Below are 22,507 nucleotides of genomic sequence, written 5' to 3'. Positions count from 1 at the left end.
GTCATATTTCTGTTTACTTAGGGAAGACTCAGAGGAACAAGAGAGCATTAAAGGTATTCTTTTGGAGATAGAAAGCCTAGTTTAAGGACTGTGCTAAAGCATATTCTTGCGTGCCCAGATGAGGACAAAAGGCAAGACAAAGTCACGAATGGGAAACGTGTCTGCATGTGGACTGGTATGCTGACACTCCCGGGGACTGCAGCCAGGGGTCCAGAAATCCCTCATGCAGATAGAGATGGCTGTTCCTTGCAGAACAGTGGGATGGGGCTCTTTCTCCCGAGAAGACCAACATCTGCACACCTCAAAACAGGTGTGCAGAGTCAGGAGAGGTATCTTTAAAAGGCTAGTACACTCTCACCTTGAACTCAGAGAGAGAGAAGTTCATGAGGGGAACTAAAAAGACATCATGTCAGTAATGATACACAGGAAACTACTTCTTACAATCAGTGGCAGTGCCAAGAGGGAGCTTGGCAGTCCTTTCCTCCCTCTGCATCTCAGATATGGACAACGGACATTTCTCCATCTATGTAAAGTGCTACGCTGGCCCCGACCTCCTTTCCCACAGCTGGCCACTCCCCAGCTGCCCTATATCACAGTGCATGAGCCACTCCTAAAACAGTGGTGAACAATTCTATACCCTTTTCCACACAATAGGTGGCCAAGGCTAGAAATACACATTCTACAGAAGCTTATATAAGCTTGTTGCAAGCAGTACCATGTGAGTTAGGAAGAAGGAAACTAGAGTTTTTCAGAAGTGTAGAGAACAACAGATCAGTCTGGAGAGAGAAAACGCAGTGGAGTCCTCCCGGTGCCGAAGTGCTCAGCCCCATCAGACGCTCGTGCGGACCTCTGGGGGTGTGGAAGAATGGTCTTGACTGAAACAGGATCCACCCACAGAGAACAGGACAAAAGATGACAACAGCTGTCTGTCTTCGGAGCCTCTGCTGAGGTGCATATCCTTTTCTCCAAGGAACCCCCAGCTTGTCCTAACTTATTTAAAATAAGCACCTTCTGAAAATATTTAGTGGGCAAAATGAAGGGCTGCCTGCTAAGGGTCTCCAGCTTCAGTTCAGATTTGGCAGTAGCCCAGTGATATCTCTGATCTCCCAATAATCAGTCACTGGGAACACGGCGCCCTGCTGCATTCCGAGGTGATTAATTATTGCTGGGCATGTCTCATCAGTGGGAGTCAGGGATAGCTAATCTGGACCCAGGACCTGGGAAACGCTGTTCATCTAAAATACTGTAATCCGCAGGTAGGTTCTGATTATCCTGCTCGTCTCCTCTTGATCCATCCTGTTTCCATAGCAGCTGAAACCTCAGTAAAATGGGAGCATCTGGCCCAGGCTCAGGTCAAAGTTCCCTGGGGAAATGAATCTACTCAGTGGTCATAAAAGGGGGGGGAAAAGGGACTCTAAGACACAGCAGCATGAACATCAGCCAGGTGAATGGACAGGCTCAAACATTAGAGGGAAGACAACATGGGGGGGAAGAGAGAAAATGTGGAAAGGAATGAAATGAAAGCAAAAGCATTCAGGCGGCTGTGAGAGAAAGGGAAAGCACAGAACAGAAATGGGTAGGGAAGTGTAGACACATGAGGGCAGGACAGAAGCAGGGGGAACCACACAACACCCAGGAATGGACAAAGACCCGGCTGGCCAGAGGAGGGAGTGAGAAAAGACAGCAGACAGGAGACAGATCCTCTTGACATAATGCAGAGGAGGTCCACCCCAGATGATAGATGTTCTGCAGATTCTAAAGGCACAGGCTGCCTTGGCATCCAGTAGCACTGGGGACCCAGCATCGAGCTGTGATGAATGGCGTACACCACAGCTTAGAAAGTCTGTCCATTTGGACGGCCCCTCCTTCAGAATTGCCCTGGGCCATCCCTCCATCACTAATGGTCTCATGCACAGCTGAAGCCTCCTTGCAGATTTCTGGTCAGTCAATATGCAAGGTCATTGCAGATGGAGAGGTTGGCCTAGGCATGCAGAGCTCTCCCAGATCCCTTCCTTCACAGTGACAGTGTCAGGAATGGTGGCACAGGACAGCTCCCAGGAACTCAGGCCAAGCACAAATGGAAGTCTCACACCTTCCCCGAGAACATCTCTCAGGGCAAACTATCACTGGTTCTGAGAGAGGAATTTCAGTATTTGAGGTCCATTCACAGTCCTACCCTGACGTGTTTAGAAGTCCAGGCCGTCAACACAGTGATGCACTGCTTCCTTCAGGAGCAGAGGACTCACGGACAGTGGACGGATGTGCTGCTGGAGGACAGCCCTCAGCTGTCAGCCCCTTGTGGGGACTGCCTCATGGGAAGAGAGACACCTGGCTCAGCTCCACACCCATTCTGCGAACAGCCTAAATTTAGCAACTGCCTGCTATGCTGTTACAAAGGGCCAGACCATCCCCTGAAGAGAGGACGTTTCTGAGTGGACGTCCCAGCTTCAGAACCCACCATTGGGCCAGCTGGGATGCTCTACTGGACTGCCTTGCAACTCACCTTCTCCCTCGCCCAACTTTGCTTCCTGCCCTTCCCTTCCACAGGAAGTGACCCCAAGAGCACCTTCTAATAAGCTTCCTTCACACCAGTCACCTTCCTAGGGTCCACTTTCAGGAGCACCTACTCTGCAACAAGCCAACCACGATGGTTCCTTTGGAATCCTCAAACCTTCACTACTCAGCAACACACATACCTCCTCCCATGAATGCACGCACATATATACAAACACACATGCACAATCACATACATGAATTTCACATTATCCACACTAAGCAATGCAATTCAGGACCTCTGTTCATGTCTCTGCTCAAATGTTGCCTTTCTAGAGCTCTTCTCTGACCAAACCCATCTGCAAACATTCACTGCTCTACTTTCTCATCCTCATCACCACCTGTTATGCTGTGTACTTATTTTTTTTCATCTGTCTCATGAGAATGTGAGCTCCTGAGAGCAGAAGCTTGTCTGTTTTGGTTTATTGCTGTATCCCTCAGTGCCTAGAAGAGAGCCTGCACTATTGTAAGCACTCAGTAAATATTTAATACTGAATGAATTGATATTATGTTACTTGCTCCCAAATAAAAGCTGGCTTAATAATAAATGACATCTTGTCTCAAATTATGAAGGTTTTCACGCTCAATCCATGAAAGCAAATACAACACTTAGTCTGGTCTACATAAAATCTAAACATTTAGACAAAGTGATTTTTGCAACTTAGTCACACATTAAGTTATATTTGTTATATAGGATCAATAAGAGTAAATAACAACAAAACCACTAAAATAACTAATGGCCAGATTTTTGGCAATGCTGAAGAGGCTCAGACTTGAAATTTTCCTTCTAGGAATATAGCCATTTAAAGCTCTCATCCATCACTATGTGTCTGTGTTTTCTCTCTCTTAAAACAACCAGCTGCACAATGCCACCAAAGAAGATCCTTCCATCATCAAACTTGGTGTGAAGTTCACCCAGACCATCTTACCACCATTTCACCCAGACAACTGGGATTAATTTCCAAGAGATTAGAGAGATATTTCAGGTATGATTTCTGAAATCTTAAGAGAATCTGCCTGTTTTGAGGAGAACACCACAATTCCTTGCAAAACAATGAGCAGATTATGATCGGGCTACCGAAAACACAGAACCCATTAGACTAGGTGACAGTACCATAATCTCCTAGCCATGGCCACCGATGCTCCCATTTCCTCTCCTGACACAACACGCAGAACTGCTTTGCTTACCTTTGGGGGAGATGTGTCTCCAGGTAACCGTAGGCTCTGGTCTACCTGTTGCTATGCAGGTGAGGCTGACGTTGTTCCCTTCATTAATGGAGATATCTGAAGAAATCTCTACAATTTTGGGAGATACTGTGGAGAAAAAACAGAAGGAAAATAAAAATGCTGCTGAAACAATTTTTTGTCATCTTAAAATGGTAGTTGATAGAATAGCCTAAAGACTGAAATATATGGTCTATAGTAGTAAATGAAGAAAAGTCAGAGGAATTAACTTAAAAATGTAATATCTTACCTTGAATTTAGCTTCCATTTCCTCCTATTTAAATGCAATGTCAGGGAATCTGAACGGGAATAAATACACTGCAACTCTGCACTAACTAGTTAGCTAGCCTCCACCTTCTCCCTGTCTCCACGCTCCCCACCACCCCCTACCCCCGCAACCTCCGACATGTATCCAGGAGTCACCCTCCACAGGGCATTCAGAGGTGTCTTTGTACAGTGCAATTCTGATCATATTGCACCTCTGCCTAAACAGTGCCAATTGCTTCCTACTGCCTACCTGATCACAACCAGGCTCTTGGTCCAGGCCATTCAGAATCAAGCAATCAACGTGTGTTCCCTCTGACACCCCAGTGATTCCACTTCTACTAAAGCCCTTGTTATTCCCAACACATTGTGCCCTCCCTGGTCTTCATGCATGTGGACCCATTGTCCCTTACATCCTTCATGGAAAACTCCCAGGCAATCTTTAAGGGCCAAATCAAATGACACTCTGTTGTAACCTTGCCTACCGCTATGCCTCTTTGCCCTCCTTAACAACCCAAATTTACTGCTGCTGCTTCATCCGTGTTCCCAGAGCACATTACACACACCTGTTGGGGAATCGGAAGGAACGTCAGTCAGCCGTAATGTACCTGGTCTCTCTCTTTCTCTGTCTCCTAAATTACTCTTCCCAAGGAGGAGAAGAATTCATTCCAATGGGTAAAGCTGAGAGCAGGATCCTCCCACACACTTCACTCAGCCTTCTGTTTTGGAGCCAGGCTTCGTTTGGCTCCTCCTCACGTGTGTTTTACAAGAGCAGCATCCCGCGAGGATGAGATGAGCCCTGCAGCACAGCCAGCCACAGCCTGGGCATGCTAGTCCCACGCTGGGGTCCAGCCGGAGGAGCTCACTGCTGCTGCACACTTGAGCCCACTTCTCCAGCATCCGCTCTGCCACTAGTAAATGTGATATTTGGTTCTCCAGGTGGCCACTCATTTGTCTTATCTGTCAAATGGTTTATAATTAAAGTGAACAAAGGAAGGGTGTCATTTACTGGGCCCCCAAACTCCAATTCCAGACACTCATCCCACCAGACCATGAGCTTTCTGACAGCCTGGACCCTGTCTTACTCGTGTCCATATCCATGGTAAGAGCTCAACAAATATATATAGGATAGAATTAAAGTGGCCATTCAAAGGAAACACCTTCCCGAACTGCTACATGTTCAGAACAACCTGAGTTGGATCATTAGCACATATCACTGGTTTTGACAAATTAGTTCTTGGCAAATTAAGGGGCCCTCCACTCAGACTCTTCTATTTCTTCATGTTACATTCTCTCTTTGAATAAGTACTTCTCAGAGCCCCGCACTGCAGTTCCAGGGCATACCACCCATCCAGCGCACACGGGATCTGGCCTGTTGGAGAACCCGGGGAAGCTGCACGATGACTTCATTGCTTGTTCCAGGCCCAGAGTGGGACACTCAATCAAGCTGAGATCTGATCGGTCTGGAAATGCCAGTGCTGGTCTTCCCTCTACTTGAACCACTACTCGTTCGTTCCTAGTTGTGTTGGATCTTTTCCTCCATGACAAGGGTGTGTTAGGAAGATTCCTTCTCTTAGCCTTCTCTCCTCTCTCTGCTGCTCCAGTATCACCTTCTGCTCACATCCCACCCTCCGCCCGCTGAGCACGTGTGATTAATGAGCACATGCTACACTTCAGCTCCTCACCCCAGCCCTGGCTGCTGTCTTAGTGCTCAGCCTCTTCTCCCTATCTGTACCTACCCAAATTGTTTGAGGCCCAGCTGAATTACCAGCCCTGCCATAAGGCCTCCCAGGTGATCCCCAAGAGGACGTGGCCTCTGCTTTCTGGTAATCCCGCAGAATGGCAGTGCCTCCTTCATGGCAATTTAAACACTCTTAAGTTACTTTTGTCTCGCCTTTGCTTCTGTGCTATAAATTATCTGACTATAGACTATTAAACAAGAGCCTTACTCATCTTTTTTATTTTATGCTGTCCTGAATAGGGTGTCTTGCATAGAGTAAGCACCAATTTATCATTTTTAGATTTAGATCCTCATTGGGCTTCAGATAGAGTCAGTGCATGTATTTGTGCGTGTGTGCACTCTCACAGGTGTTCGGTGGGACAGAAAAAGGCTAAGGGTTGGAGAGAGACCATCGACTCTACAATCCCTGACTTTTAACATACAACATTGCAAATTATGGTTGTATCATTTTAAAAGCTAGATTGGGCCTTCCAGGAGAGAAAGGTAACTGATGAGTTAACAATGATTGAGTGTGTGATTTGCTGACTGCCTGAAGGATACAGATTTCTTAGCTCTAGAATCATTTAAACTGCTCTCTGCATAAAACAAACACTTTGATGTACTTTACTCAGAGTTTTAACTGGGGCGTTCCCCTCTCACGCACTGCCTTCCCAGCCCATGCACTGGCCTCCTCTTGCTCCGGCCCATCCTGGCACCCACACAGCTTCACTGGCTTCTTGGAGGACAGGCTGCCTTCAGAATGCCTGTGCTGTCCTTGCAGACATTGCTCCAACTGTGCAGATGAGTAATTTATTGATCCGTAAAGCACTCTGAGATGCTCTGCTAGGGATTATGTCACACCAACGCCATGCAATAAAATAAAAAATGATGGACTTTGTGAACACAGGGTGATTTAGGGTTTGTAGTTGGAAGTGTGCTTAAAGTACATTTTAAGTGGAAATCAGGCTGAGTAATGAATTACTCGTGCTTTGGAAGGGCTTACTGGGAGTTCATTTTTCCTGGCTTCTTACATGATAGCTAATCTGCTAATCATACACTAGAGAACAATGGACATTCCCCAAGTAGGATAGAAGGTGGTTTGGGCCAGAGCTGTCAGCAGAGTAAGTATATTAAAGAGTCAATTACACCTTGTGCTTGGAAGAATCATCTAGAATTGTCTCTTCCCAATAACAACTGGAAAGTGTCCAACTCATGAAGCAGAAGTTGCTGTCTTTTCAGTTCTCCCTAAGAGTGCAGCCTGAAGGAAGCAAGCTGCCCCTGGATGGATTTGAAAGGCAGACCATTCATGGCACAGAGCTGAGCTGTGTGACCAGAGGTGCAATCCCAATTATCAGAACTAAATTGGCATAAGATGCTAAGGGATTAGAAGTATTGTTTTCCAGGTAGCAACTTCTAGCACATTGTCAATATTCAAAATTAAATTGAATTGAAAAGGACGCACTGTGCTTTTAGCTGACCCATGCTTATAAAAAAGCTTTTGACCAATGTTAAGAAGAGGACTACTTATATTTTTGTATTGTTTCCATGGATACACCGTATCTTACTTCTTCTCACCATGCAGGCTGTTAGAAACATAGTAAGAAGGGTTCGCTTATTTTCATTTATTTGTTCACTCATTCATTCATTCATTCATTCATCAATATTCATTTATTACTTTCCACACACCAACATTGTGCTTAGCACTAGGAACATAAACAAAATAAGACACAGTTCTTCTCCTCAAGGAGTTCATGGTCCAGAGATGTGAAAACTGATACAGAAGTCTAACCCTTTAATGTATTGTAACATAGAAGGATGAATCAGGGGTAGTGGGAACACAGGAGAGACACCTAAACCAGCCTGGAGATAGACCCCAGGGGAGGCTTCCTGGATGTGTGACACCTAAGTTTAGCCCTAGAAGATAAGTAAAGGTTAACCAGATTTGGGAAGGAGAGGAGGAAAGACATTCTATTCAAAGGAGACAACACAAGGAAAGCCTTAAAAGTAAGACTTTTTGTGGTCAGGCATAATCTTTAATGGAAGAAGCCTCCTTCCAGAAGTCATCCAACAAACATTTTGTGCACACCTACTATATACACAATCATGTGCAAGGTATACGAATGGCATGCAAAAGTATACTAATTTTCCTGGCCCTCCATGAACTTACAATCTGTTTGGGGAAACAGTGCATGTCAACATTCCAGAGAATTGAATAATAGAGCAAAATATGTCAAAAAATTGTGTGATTGAACGTGAAATAAATGCTATGAACATTAAGTGCTAAGAGTTAGTGGAGGGGGGATCTCAGTGAGTGGGAGTGTCAGAAATGGCTTCACCTCATATTAGAGTCTAATTTGGATATTGACAAATGAGAAACAGTCGTCTAAGCAGAAAACGTGAAGCTGTTCCAAATGGGATAGAATTACATGGGCACAGATGGGAAGGCAGAGATCCACAAAGTCTATGAAGATACAAAATCTACTTACTAGAAGAGGTAATATGGAGTAGGGTTGACATCCTGGCTCTCCTACATCCTAACTGGGTAACCCAGGCCAAGTCACCACCTTTCTGTGCCTCACCTTTCCATCTGCAAAATGGACCTAATAAGTGTATGGACCCTGCAAGATTCTTTTGAGGATTTAAGGAGTAAGTTTATAAAGTACGCTGAGAGCAGCTTCTGGGAATGTGAAGTGCTCAGTAAGTGAGTTTTACTATTGGACATGCTTGGCAAACACATATGCCGTGTCAACACAGAATGGACAGTCAATAAATTTTAACATGCTCAATGACAAATGAGATATGAGATCAATGAGGTAAGCTAGAGTCAGATTATGGACTAGCCTGAATGGCAAAATCCTGGATTTTAACTCTAGCTTATAGGTAATGGCAAGCATTTGCATTTTTAAAAAAGGGAATGGCATAATCTTTTAAAATTTATTTTAAGAAAAAGTCTGTTATAAATGTGTCAGATGGAGTGGAATAGAGAGAAATTGGAGTCAGAGAAATCAATCTATATGAGTGATGCTCAAAGCCTGGTTTTAACTGTTGGCTCTGTAAAGATGGAAAGAGAGAGACGGATTTGAGAGCAATGCCAAGGAAAATTAATGGGTGCTTAATGATTGCCTAGAAGGGGGAAATAGGGATACCGAGTCAAGCAGGAACCCTACTTTGTTCAACAGCAGCTGAATGGCTACACTAGCAGATCTCTGGATGTTATATGGGGAACTACTCTGGGGGAGAACATTAGTTGGATTAATTCTATTGTAGACATGGTGGTGGTGAGATGAGAACTATCCTGTTAGCAGTTGGAGTTACATGATCGAAGGTCTGCTGCAAGGTCCCAGCCTGAGAATATCACTGAAAAGTAAACTGCAGACAGGCAAGCACTGGAGCCTCAAAAGTACAGTAGACCTGCTAAGAATTGATGGTTCCTTAAAAAGGTCATTGGCTTTTTTCCACAGACATGTATGTAACGTCTGCTGACTTTTGAAGTCTGGATCTAGAAAACATACCAGTTATAGAAACAGAAAAACCAAGAAGTGGTTAGAATATGCTTAGGAAAAAAGACAGAAGCCAAATGAGCCGTACTCTTTGGATACAGTTCCACATTTAATACATTATGTTAAGATTTAATTTGGCTCTTACTGAATTTTAATTCAAATGTGTAAATAATTAAATGAGATAATTATTGAAACAGTATTCTAAGGAACTTCCCCACTCTTGGTTAGCTTCCACTGCCCAGGTATTGGTTTTAATAATTATGTCATTAATAAATAGCAATTTGCTGTTTTTAGCACACAGTGGATATCATATTAAATCCAAATTAAGATGCTTTATGAAGCACTGCACAGCCCTGTGGGGCTGAGAAGGCGCACAGCTGCTTGGACCAGGCTACTCTGCATGGCACACACAGATCTCCGTGTCCCCAGTGGTGTCCTCTGCTGCCAGCAGCCCTGCTGCTTCCGCTCTGTAATGAAGATCTGAGATGGCCACGCCTACCCAGGACGGTTTTCACAGCAAGGGCTGCTTCACTGCTAAGTCCTTAGAACCTTTGTTTTTATAGAATTAAAACGACAAATCTGAAGGGCCCCTCGATCTGCCTGGTTTCCAAGCCCTGCACAGAGACACTCAAGCCTGTATCAACAGCCTGGTGCATAAATGTTCAACCTAGATCACAAAGCTCTTAATGCACATGTTGGTTTGTAAACTAATTCACCTTTTCACACAGGCCACTGGGTACCCAGGCAAAGTCTAGTGTGAGTTCAGTTGCTCAGGTATGGATTTAGGCTGTGGCAAAATATACCTGATTAGGACCTTCCTTCTCTCATCCAGCCTGAACAGAGAGACGAGTCAGTCGTGGAACATGAGGACAAACTCCTTCCATGGCCCTAAAGGCCTTCGTGAACCAGATCCCGCCTCCCTCTCCACACTCATCCCCAGTTTTTGTCTTTTCCTCACTCTGCCAGCCTCCTTCCTCCTGGGCCACCTCAAGCCCTTCCTTGGCTCAGCTCCTGAAGCTTGCCTTTCTCCTGCTCTTCCCGTGGCTCCTCAAAGAGCCTTCCTCTACTGCCCTCTCTAAAGTAGAACCCCATATTGAATTGTGTACTGCAAATTGTCTGCCTCTCCTAAACAAAGCGTAAACTCCACTGATGGCCTGCTCATTGAGGTGCTCAGCACACATACTGCCTGGCATGATTTGTGTTCAACCAGTATTTTTTGAATGAATAAATTACTATGTTTTTACAAGGCTGTATAGAAATGAAAATAAATTGAAATGACTAAATTTCCTCCAAATCTTTAAATAGCCCCCGGGGACTCTTGGTGTATATGATAATGTTGATAAATACTATTTATTAAATACTTGCCTGATAATAGGTGTTTTACATATATAACCTTTATTTTATTTTTCCCAGCATTAACCTCATGAGTAAATGTTATTTCTAAGGTGACCAACTGCCCTGGTTTACCTGGAACTGAAGAGTTTCTGGGACACATAACTTTCAGTGTTGAAGCTGAAAGTGTTCCAGGCAAATGGGGATGCACTGGTCACCCTGATTATTTCCCACATTTTACAGATGAGGATACTGATACTCAGAGGGGCCCAGGAATTTCTTCAAGGACATACAGCTGGTAACTACATTGTGCTTTTTTAAACAAGACATTATACGGCTTAGAAAAATAACAAATGCACTTGAAATCATGGTGCACACACCAAAAATCAGAAACATCAAACCTATATACTAATGGACGCCAACACATTGTACAACTCTGTTGTGCATTAGATACTTAACAGGGAGCGTGAATCCATTACTGGATAATCTTACAAGAATCCTGTGAGAAAGTCCTATTATTATTTGTACTGACCAATGAAGAAACTAAGGATTAGTGAGATTTTAGTAATTCATTCAAGGTCACTCGGCTAATAGGGTCGAAGGTGGGACCTGAATGCCGATTATGTATGACCCCAACTCTCTTCTCTTCGCACAGCATTGGGTCGAGGGGCATGCAGACCCAGCCCACCCACAGCAGGTGCTGTTCCTTTCACATGTCCACAGGAACATCCCCTATGTCCACAGCACAGTCAGCAAGGGAGCCCCCCGACTCCCATCTACAGGTGTTATTTTCTCCCACAAGAGTGGATGGAAGGTTTCATGGGTATGTTTTTGGACCTTCCCACCTTTGCATAAATATCTCATCCTCTTTGCTTTCCCATCACTAGTACGTCCCCCTTATCCTCCTTTCATCCTCCTTCAGTGTGTGCTGAACCAGAGCTGTGGCCTTCAGAACTTGCCTCTGAGGTAGTCTTTGCATCTGCTGCTTGCTGTGTCCCAAGTGTTCATGAGACTAGTATTCTAGATGTCTCTACATGATGACAGAGAAACCTTCAATTAAATCCACTACTGGAGGTATTTATCTGGCCTATTTTGACTTAAATAGGCTAGTCAGACATTCTTTCCTTCCTTTCTTCCAATAAAAAATATTTTTATGATAGAAGACACATTCCAATGTTCTGGAATCTGTGAGGTCTCTTTTGATTCCTAAGCTCCATGTCATAACACCAGGTATTAGGCCCAGCCCAAACAATGACTAACTGTATAAACTCACGTAAATCATTTGACTTCCTGATTGTATTAATTATATTAATACCTATCTTGACTCCTCAAAATAAATGTTCTGTGGATCAGATAAAAATGTGAAAAGCCACACTGTAAAAAGTGTTACTCAAATGGGGTTTATTTGTGTTACTAAAAATGTATACCCTGGAGGCTAACATGGAGAGAAAAAAACTTTGGGAGATTGCTTTGGTTTACAGGTTGGGATGGACACCAGCTTGGTCCCATAAATGGGTGCCCACCACGGATTCAGACGTGCTAATGATGCTGGGGTAAACACATTCTGAAGTGAGGACGCGGGATCCAGCCCAGCATGTGCAACACAACCCCACTCTCCAGCCAGCAACGTGCTGCTGCCTGCCTTGTCAAGAAGGGGCAGGTCAGAGCAAAGATATTCAGAATCCCAAATGAGCATCTGAAAGTGTGGAAAGCTCCTTAATGATACAACCTCAGACGGACTGTTACTTCTTTTAACAGAGCACTTCTGTCAGCTGTTACATCTCATTCTTTCTCTCTCTCTCCATGTTAAACCTTTCACATTTGCAGGAAAATCATGAAGCCCAGGGAGAAAAGCCAGTGATTTATTTGGGATTAGTCATAAACCACTGGTTCTGAAGTTTGGAATTTGTTCCTTTCCGGATCAACTGAAATGTGGAAGGAAGTTTGTATGAGGTCTGCTTCCCGATCCAGTTTAGTCCTTCCTGATGGAGACGTAGAGGAGTAAAGAAAACACCATTCATTCCTCGCTCCATGCTCCCCTGCTCCTGGCATATTAGTGTAAATTGAATTTCACAGCAACCCACCTGTAACCATAAGTGCTCCGTTATATTGGGCAAGAAATTGCTAAGAAGTGTCCCTTCATCAATTGTTTACTGTGGGAACATAAGAGAAGTATTGCTAATCATGACACAGCCCTGCCATCCAGACAGGACTTGCTGTCTTCCAGCTTCTAGTACAACAGCACTTGCTTTGGGTTGAGTGCACATGACTGGCTTTATTGTGCTCCACCACACCGCCCCCCCCCAATGGGACCAGCTTTTTAGGGACCAGTTCATGAAGAGGAGACAGATGAGGTGGGAAGGGAAGGAACACTGAACACCTTCTGTGCCCAGCACCTTGCTGGGTATTTAATATTTGTTGCTTCCTTGAAAATCCTCAGAGTAACTGCTAAGGCATTATCCCCACCATGCAGTAAAGAAACTGAAGCTCGGAGAGGTGAAACAACTAACCAAGATCATCATGCAGGAAGCCAGACACATCGCAGATTCTCTCACAGGGTATACCTAAAAATCAACGGCCCAAACTTACACAGACTGGAGATCCTCAAAAATTAAAATGATGCAGCACCGACAAGGGAATCAATCAACCAGATTCACTGCATGATTTTATGAGAAAGAGCAAAAAAGAACAAACAGAAAAATAATACTTTTTATTTTTATTCCTCATGGTAGAAAACTAATAGTATTTGTTGAACACCCAGTTAGGACTAAATCCCCTATATTTTCCCCTTTAATCCAGGATCGTGAGGCTTTAAATAGCTAATGATGTGCTCAAAGCCACTGAGCTGGAAAGTGGCTGATCTCAGACCCTAGCTCTTTCTACAGCGTTTTTGGGATCAAACGAAATATGTAGTTATAATTGAAAGCACTTAGTGGACTGCTAATCACCCTGGAAATGAATGCCGTTGTGATTGAGATAATGCAGAGTTCAATCACTTAGTGGTAAACAGCAGGATTGTTTGCTGTAAAACCCAACCCTGAATTCTGACAAGGATTTCTTTATAGCGCCTAGCAACATCCTTGGACGTGTATGGTTTCTTCACATTCATCTCAGAGAGGGGCTGGCAAGACATTTCTGATCCCTCCTGTTTCCAATTTCTCCTCACTGGGCGTCGTCTGCTCCTGTCGTTCCCAGCAGCCGTAGCCTCGCCATATCTTTTGAGGTTCAACTGCAAGATCCCTTGAGGCTGTTTCCTTTGTCCTCTTGGCACTGGCAACTCACCAGGGTGCTCTCTCCACAAAGCAAGGATGCAGCTGACTGGTCCATGAAACCCAAGTAACCAGATAAGATAAGCTGTGCAGCAGCGACTGTCACAGTCATCATAGTCCAGACCCCGTCCATTGCTCCCCTCCTCTAGAGGGGCTCTTTGTGCACGCTCCAAATGGTCTTCCTAGGAATGGGAAAAGACCCCGTCAGGCTTCGAGAACTCTGCGGGGCCACTCCTGGCAGCTCCAGCCTCAGCTGGAGGAACCTTATCTAAAGCGTCTAGCATTTCAGTTCTACGACTACAGATCCGTGATGCTACTTCATTTTCAATAGGACCATTCTTCAAATTCAGGAACACATGCACTAGCTTGGCCACTTGGATGTTCTTACTTCTGTTCAGAAGCCCTCTTGTGCAGAGAAAAATGGTCTTTCCGCAATAGTCTGCCATCACCCTATCCCAGCATCAAGTTCATACTTCTACATTTTGATATAATACAAACAAATATGTAAATGTGTATGCACAGGGCACCATAATCTCTTGGAATCCTGGCCATGATTTTCTCTGCTCGTATTCTCTTCCTGCCTTTAAGGGATGCTCAGGTACCAATCACTCCTTTCTCTCCAGCTGCCTTATCCAGGTCATATGGAGGCCAACCAGGTAGAGACTGAGTCCCTGTCCCCAGGCGGTCCCCGCTATGAGAGCTGCAGAGGCCCGCATCGCTGAGCTGTCAGTCTGCTGCCTGCCAACAGTGCCAAGCTCACTTACCTTCTCTGCTGCCTTGATGGCATCATTGGCACTTTAATTCCTAATTGCCTAAAAGCATCGATAGTTATGCACTGAAACACAAGCTATAAAACTGTGCAGAGGGGAATTATGCTGACTGCAGGAGAAAGGAAGTGGTGAGGTCCTCACCACCCCCCACCCCTCGACTGCAGTATGGTTCCAATTATTTCACAGATATTTTTCTTTTCCCTCAAGTACCTGCAAGGTTGAGTTTAAAGAAGGAGGGTAGTTAGTCCTGAGGGGAGTTTCTGCCTCTCTCCAGCAGTGAAATACCGATATTGCTTAGGCCGAAACGAAAACTTGAGTTATACCCACACTCCCTGTGACCGTCTTCTTTGGGAATAATTTAGGCCGGTGGAAGACACATCTCATTATCTGACCTTGAATCCTGAAGCCCGGGAGGTGGCTCCACTGCTGTCCAAGGCAACCTGTCAGTTGGTTTTAAACTGATTTTTACTTCCGAGGCCTTATTGCCACTAAATCCCTCCTAAAGGTTATGGTTGGCGAACAGACAAAGGCGAAGCTTCTTCCCTTTAGCGAGAGGGGTGGAGGGGCAGGCCTGTCTGTTTTAAGCTACAGTGAGAGCGGCAGCTCCGTTAATCCCCCTGTGAAATGTCACAGTGCTGGAGCGAATGAGGGGGTGCAGTTGGGGAAAGAAAAAAGTTTCAACATGACTTTTTGTTAATACAAAGCTTGTCAAACACATCACCTAGAAATACCGAATGTCTTTATTAGATTCTTTGATCTCCCCCCGAGACTGGAGGGACGCAACCAGTTGCTTCTCAGTGGGGATGTCATCATCCAGAAACTAATTAAAGGCTACGCAGGAAGCTGGGTCTCTCACACTCCGGAGAACAAAATGCATTAGCAATCGAAGTAAAAAAAAAAATTACAAGTGAACTTTATATCGAAAAGGGCAAGTTGGGAATTTGACAATAACTCTTCCTTCTCTCTAACCAGCTCACAGCAGGTGAAAGTGGGCCCATCAGGATGTCAACGAATCTTGACATGAGGCCATCTGCTCCCTGGCATCACTCAGGAAGGGATTTCTGGGCTCCTGGCACAGAAGGGTGGAGCCCCCTGAGCGCTTCTGATGGAAAATGATGTATGGTTTCATGCCAGCATCTGCCCCGGCTATTGAGAGCTGCAAAAGACGTGTGTCTCTGAACAACTGTCACTTACCTGCGAAGATCAAAGAGCTTGGCCACTCAGTCCCAAATACGTGTGATTACAGAAAAGCATCTAGAAGCAGACGTTGTGCCTCATGACTGACAAAAACTCAGAACCTAAGTCCCTTGACATCTTTAACCATGGACTAAACCTCTTCCCCATGAATTAGGCGAGCAACTCTATTCTACTGTGCTTGGCAATCACCAGAAATCTCTACGTGAGACATTGCCTCCTTTCTTGGATTCCTCCTGTTGATGTTTTATGATTGTTTATATTTTTTACTGATAGTTATCCATAGAATAAAATTTGAAACCATGCTCTGTCACTCCAGGCCCTCTACCATTTAGCACTGATCCTATAGTCACCCTAGACCATGACCATTCCAGCACAACATCCGCTGCCACTTTCTTGGCTCCCCGCCCTGGTTGACGATGTTCTTCCTGCCTGAGGACTCTTGCTTCTAAGCTCTACTGTCTGACACACTGCTCGTCATCCAGTCGTACGTCAACACACCTGGTCTCCACTCAGCTGTTGATCACTATTGGCTAATAAGTGATAGTGAATGAGCGAATGAATTCAAAAGCTCAAAAGTTTGCTGGCTCCCTCCACCCAGAGAATAAAGCTTACAGTCTTTGGTTGGAGACATCAGGCCACTCCTCCTCCCCCATGTCCCTTTCTGCTCTTCTCTCTAGTTCTTCTTGACCAAATATCACACATTTCTCACCATCTGAATGAATTGATATGACCCAAAGGCCATCTGCAAATCTCCAGAATATCATGGTAGGTGAGAGCTCAGGCTCTAGAGCCAATTAGATTCAAACGCTAATCCTAGATCTACTATCTACTAGCCATATTTATTTTGTTTTCAATTTTTTTTATTGTGGTAAAACACACATAACATAAAATTTACCATTGTAATCATTTTTAAGTGTACACTTCAGTGTATTAAATACATTCATAAAGCCACATATTTTTGTGACAGTTATTTAACCTCTCAGTGTCCTCATCTGCAAAATGCATATATTAATAATACCTAGCAGGGCGGTTATGACAAGTGACTTATATCACTCGCATAGTGCTTAGCACATGTGAAGGGATCCAAAATAGAAGTATGCACACAAACAAACCTGCTCCAACCGGAATCACTTTCCCCAATTTTTAAATCCCCTGTCTTTATTGTTATTTAATCTTCCAGCAGCTTTTGGCTTGGTGAAACCACACCGCCCTTGCCTTCCTGGCCACTCCTTCTCAATGTCCAACACTGAATATCAGAGTGTTCTGTCTCTTCACCACTGGCCCTCTTCTCTAACTCCGTGCCTTTAACTACTGTAAGATGTTCATTGTTCCAGTTCATGTCTTCAGCACTGACCTCTCCTTTGAGCTTCACTTTCCTGTATCAAATTCTCAATTCAACACTTTCCAGCTGTGTAGCCATGGATCTCAGTTTCTCCCCTCTGTAAAAAAGATGATATAATAAGGACCCTTCTCACAGGGCTATCCTGGGGATTGAGTTCACATACATAAAGAACAGTTCTGAGCACACAATGTATTCTCAATAAAAGATAGTGATTTGGTCTATCTTCTTTATTTAACAGTTTGATAGACAAATACACTCACTATGTCCCAGAGTTCAGAATTTCTCCCCGGCCCACCTCAAAACCTGCTCCTCCCCTGCTATATACCCCACCCTAGTGAACCACCCATCGCCTGCCTCCCTAATTGCTCAGGACAAAGAAATAGGAATCATACTTATTTCTCTTCTTCCCTCACTTTTTGCACTCAATTGTTAAGTCCTGCTGGTTTTATCTCAAAAGCAACCCACACCCTGACCAGACATCATTCTTTTCCCTCTTACTACCTAAGTCTATCCTATTGCTATCTCTTTTCTTGTCTTTCTGTTTCATGGTTGTTTATGTGAACATTCCATTATCTGTACCACATACGGAGTAATTTTTAAAAATCACAACAAAACAAACAAAAAACATAAATCACATCATCCCCTGCTTAAAAACCTCCAATGGCACCTGACTGCACTTAGAATGAAATTCGAAGTTCATACCTGTGTCTGTAGGTGCTACCCAGCTGGCCCCTGGAGGAGGGTTCCAATTTTACCTTGGACTGTTTCCCTGATGTGCTCTCTATTCCTTGAAGTGTTGGGCTGCTTCCTCCATCAGGCCTCTGCAGTTTCCTCTCCTGCAGTGCTCTTGCCCCAGGTCTTCACAGGGCTAGTTGTTTATCATGTAGCTCTCATTTCAAATGTCACCTACTCAGCATCCTTCCTGAACAGGCTACCTAAAACAGCTCCCCACCCATCCCCTTACCCTGCTTTAGTTACCTGCATGGCACCTGTCACTCTCTGAACTTCTTGCTCATTTGTTTAGTGTTTGCTGTCTCTTCTCGTCAGACTGGAAGCCCCCACAAGAACCAAACCTTATGTTGTCCATACTCTATCCCTGCCACTTATGTCAGTGCCCAGCACATAGTAGGGGCTCAAGATATTTTGCTTAACACATGAACTCCCCTGGCCAGAATTGATTTGTCCTTTCTTTGTCCTCCAATAGTCCTCTGTTCAAATCACTCTGATAGAGCATGTCACATCTGTCTTAGCAACTATGGGTGTATGTGTCTATCACAGCATATGAGACTTGACAAGGCAGCACCTTTTATGTTTTTATCACTTTTCTGTGCTTCACTGTGTGCCCTCCAGCCTGGAACAGCAATTCTTGCAAATTAGTAGGGGCACCATAAATGATCGTTCATTTATATGTTTGAATAGAATCACACACATTATCTTACTATGGCTTCACGGTATTAAAGGGCGTGTTTCTAGTAAAGGTTTGCATGGCATGACTATTGACACTGGAATGACGGAACTCTTACTGCCACACACACCCCGAAAGCCACGCAGGCGTTGTGTGTGTGTGTGTGTGTGTGTGTGTCCACACATATAACTTGTGAATCAGAGGGCAGGGAACCCATATTTCCTATGGTAGAATTTGCTGTTTTCCAGGAAGCTAGAGAAAATGTCAGCCTGCCTTTGAGAAGTCCAAGTTCAGTTTCTTCTTCTATGGCCCGAGGACATCAATGAAAACAATGGCCCACGGGCTGCTCTTCTCTTACTGAGAAGGTTGTGTCGAGTAACACAGAAAAGCTAAACAAAAAACCTGTCACTGGGCAATAAATTAAACATAGGTCTGTGCCATTGAAGATAAATCAGCAACTTTAATACTTCTCCCCTGAGCTGGGCATCTTCAAGGAACATAGGACAGGTGTCTCCAAGCTGAAGTATTGTTTAAAAAGCTGTCCTTTAAATTACATTTGGGCTATTTCTTCTCTGGCTGGCTATATTTTTTGCGATCTATCTGGAGGCTTAAAAAGACACACAGAAAAATAAATCTCAGTTCCATTAAGCGCACACTATGGACTTGCATATTTGTTCTTATCTGTGGCCTCTCCTCTTTCTATCATCCAGCCCTTCCCAACACTATCAAACATTGGCACTGGAAAATGTTTACGATTACTCCAGACACTGATACTAATCTAATTCCCTGTAATTGCTATTCATCATCATGTAGCCTTCCTTTCTTTTTTATTAAGCCCCAGTGCTCACATCCCACATATCCTATAAGTCCAGATATAAACTCATGTGTGTTTATTTCTAGAGTCCAAATAGTTGGCAAAGGAGTTGGATCCCATCCACACTGTCAGTCACAGAGTCAGGGTCAGTGGAGACAGCCAGGGGGGCACTACTATGGGTCTAGATTAGATTAGCAGAAGTTAATGCACTTGCTTTCATTTTAAATCAGGCACAGGCCCCTGCTGAGATGAATCAATATTTAATAATTGTGAGATACAGTTATGTGCATGTGCGGGGGTCTCCACCGCACCCTCACAGGAGAACTGTTTGCAACAACACTGCACATACAGCATCTCATAATGCCTGGTGTTGGCTCCTCTGGCAATTCCTATTTTTATCAGCAGAAGTACCATCTACTTCCAGAATGCATAATAAAGATAATAAGCTAACCCCCGGAAGAGATGTGCCTAGACCAAAGTGGTTAGGGACTGGCATGAGTTCATCAAGGCAGGCAGTGGAATTTTACTTCCTGCAGAGGTGGGATAAGAAGGGTGCTCTGGAGTCTGGGAGGAGAACGAACAACTTCATTTCTGAGAGTACTTTTCAGAGCAGAATGCAAAAGCAAGCCTGGCAGTTCTAAGGGCACGACCTTGAGAGAGAAAAGACACAGGCTTCTGTCGCTTTATCTCTTCCATCCTCCCCTGTGAGACCCCAGCCAATCACTTTTCCCTGGCCTTCAGCTTTCTCACCCAAAAAGGAAGGGTTTGGGCTAGTCAGAGTTCCTCAACCTTAGCACTATGGACATTTGGGCTAGACGATTCTCGTTGTTTGGGGCTGTCCTGGATGTTTAGCAACGTCCCTCATCTTTACTCACAAGATGCCAGCAGCATCTCCATACCTCCTGCCTCCCCCTGGCACACACACAGTTGGGACAACCACAGATGTCTCCAGACATGGCTAAATGTCCCCCGGAGTGTAAAGTCATACCCTGTAGAACCACTGGAATAGCTAAACCTTAGGATGTCTTCCAGCTCTCTGTGAAGCTATGCCTCAGTTTCCCATTTGGAAGTCGTCTCCATGTAGAGATGTTAGTCCGAAGTGCAGATTGGAATCATTTGGACGTTTCTCTTGCACATCACTCTCCATTTAGTTGCTCAATCCAAGTTCACTTGGATATACACTGTCCAAGAGATATACACTGTCCTGTCCCGAGGCTCACTTCTCAGTCTTAAAAGGTACCTGGAGCCATGTGCGCTGCCACATTCCTCAGCACAGTCCCCCCATCACACATGCCTCAGTCCTGCTCCCAAGGCAGATGCAGTGTCACAGCACTGTCTTGCTGTTACAACCATTCTCCTGCACCTGGAGGTGCCCGAAGTGCTCCCATCTTTGGTGCTCCACTGGCGTCCATTCGGATCCGTCTCGCTGCCCCTCTGCAGGTCGCCAGTGGTGTGGGGTAGCCAGCTGCTGAATGGCTCATTACCCGGAGCAAATTTGTCATAGAGGAGCCTCAGCCTAAGCACCATAATGAATCCTTCAATTGGCTAGAAATGAATGCATTAATCTGGGGCTATTAGAGTCTTTTATCAGGCTGCCTAAAATATACTGCCTTTCCAAAGCATACTGAGCAGGCATTTCACCCTAAAGGGATATGTGGGAGGAGAGCACTATATTGGTGCTAACTAAAACAGAACAGCTAAGAAAAACATGAAGTCGGGGGGCGGGGGCAGCAGGGGTACAGAGAAGCCAGATATGGTGTTGCTGAACATGCTTGTAGACTTTCATCTTGATTTTTCAGGGCACTGAAGCCTAAAAAAACAAAATATCACACCATCTGAGCAACTTCCTTTCCAGTTAGGATGAAGAGAAGAGAAACAAGACTCTGAAGATGTCCTCAAAGCAGTATATTTCCCTGAGGAATTGCCTGGTGAAGTTAGAAAGGCCACAGAAGTGGCTGGGCCCTGTTTCTGTTGTGCACACAGTAGAGACCGCTCGACTATACAGACATGGATTCTGGCATTCAAACATGGACAGTGTTCTCCTCTACACAGAGTCAAGGCAGTGGTCCTCTTCATATACCTGTTGTCACCACCATGCCCTCCTAAAGTCTGACCCCAGGCGCATTCCACGTAGACTCATCAAAGTACCCATACTCGAGTGTTTGAAGGGATCGTAGGGACACCCACCAGGGGGTTCTGATATAGTAGTGGAACGGGCACTGGACCAAGGGCAAAACCACAGGAGACACAGCCCCAGTGCACTTTTGGGCCATGGGTTTAATGTCTTAGGGCTTATTTGCTCCATTTATAAAAAGGAAATCATTACAACTGCTTTGCCTTATAGTCTTCACAACAACCAAGTAAGGCAATTTATGTGAAAGGGTTTTCATATCAGTGAAGAAAAAATTATGAAGAATGTTTGCAATGCCATGGCCTGAAAGCCAGAACATTATTTCAGAACCAAAAAAACAAAAACCAACAAAAATCAATCCAGCTCTGTCCAATGCAGTGGCCATATGCATGCTGAGGTTGTGTCTCTATCTGTTGCTGCTGCCACCATGAACTTCAAGTGACCTGCAGGTTCCACAGAGAGCTGGGACAGCAGACAAACTCCAAATGGGCTGCAGTAGAGACCTGGGACTGGATGGAATGTCCACAGAGGAGATGTGGGCAGTGCAGAATGGATGAGCTGGTTCATGCAGATGTGCTGGCCACTGGCTGCTCCTTTAACTCTGGCCGCTCTCTTTCCGATGCTCATGCCCTTGTTATGATTCACACCCTGGTGAGTAGGACATTGTAATGAGGGGGACTCAGTAAAACCTGGGCTCCTCCAAGAAGGTCCCAGTGATGAGAGAGCTGCCGCAGTGGCTCAGTGGTCAAGCTCCGGTCACCAGAGGCTCCTGCTGGCATTGCTTTCTTTCTATCTTTAGTAAATTTGGAATCAAGTGGTCTTCCCGAAAGCCTGGAACTTATTGATTTCAATCATGCTCTTTACCATCAAAGGCCGAACTCTCTAGATCTGACTTCATTCTTCCCCTAATCTCCCATTTTTAGGGTAGAAATGAGATGAATAGGCAAGGGTGGCAGTTATTTTTGATTAGGATGAATCAAGTCCAG

The 22,507-nt window shown here is 44.7% G+C and overlaps 1 protein-coding gene across 5 annotated transcripts in view; it reads right to left on the bottom strand.

Annotated features, from left to right (window-relative positions):
• NTM (neurotrimin) overlaps positions 1-22,507 on the bottom strand; it is a 387,328-nt gene that overhangs the window by 108,201 nt on the left and 256,620 nt on the right. For all 5 annotated transcript variants that reach the window (XM_063093473.1, XM_063093469.1, XM_063093470.1 and 2 more), the window contains one exon: positions 3,742-3,867. In XM_063093473.1, coding sequence (XP_062949543.1) covers positions 3,742-3,867 — 126 coding nt within the window. The remainder of the gene's footprint in view (positions 1-3,741; positions 3,868-22,507) is intronic.

Source organism: Cynocephalus volans, chromosome 4 (genome assembly GCF_027409185.1).
Source record: "Cynocephalus volans isolate mCynVol1 chromosome 4, mCynVol1.pri, whole genome shotgun sequence".
In the NCBI taxonomy this organism is placed as follows: domain Eukaryota; kingdom Metazoa; phylum Chordata; class Mammalia; order Dermoptera; family Cynocephalidae; genus Cynocephalus; species Cynocephalus volans.
This window is presented reverse-complemented; position numbering and strand designations above follow the sequence as displayed.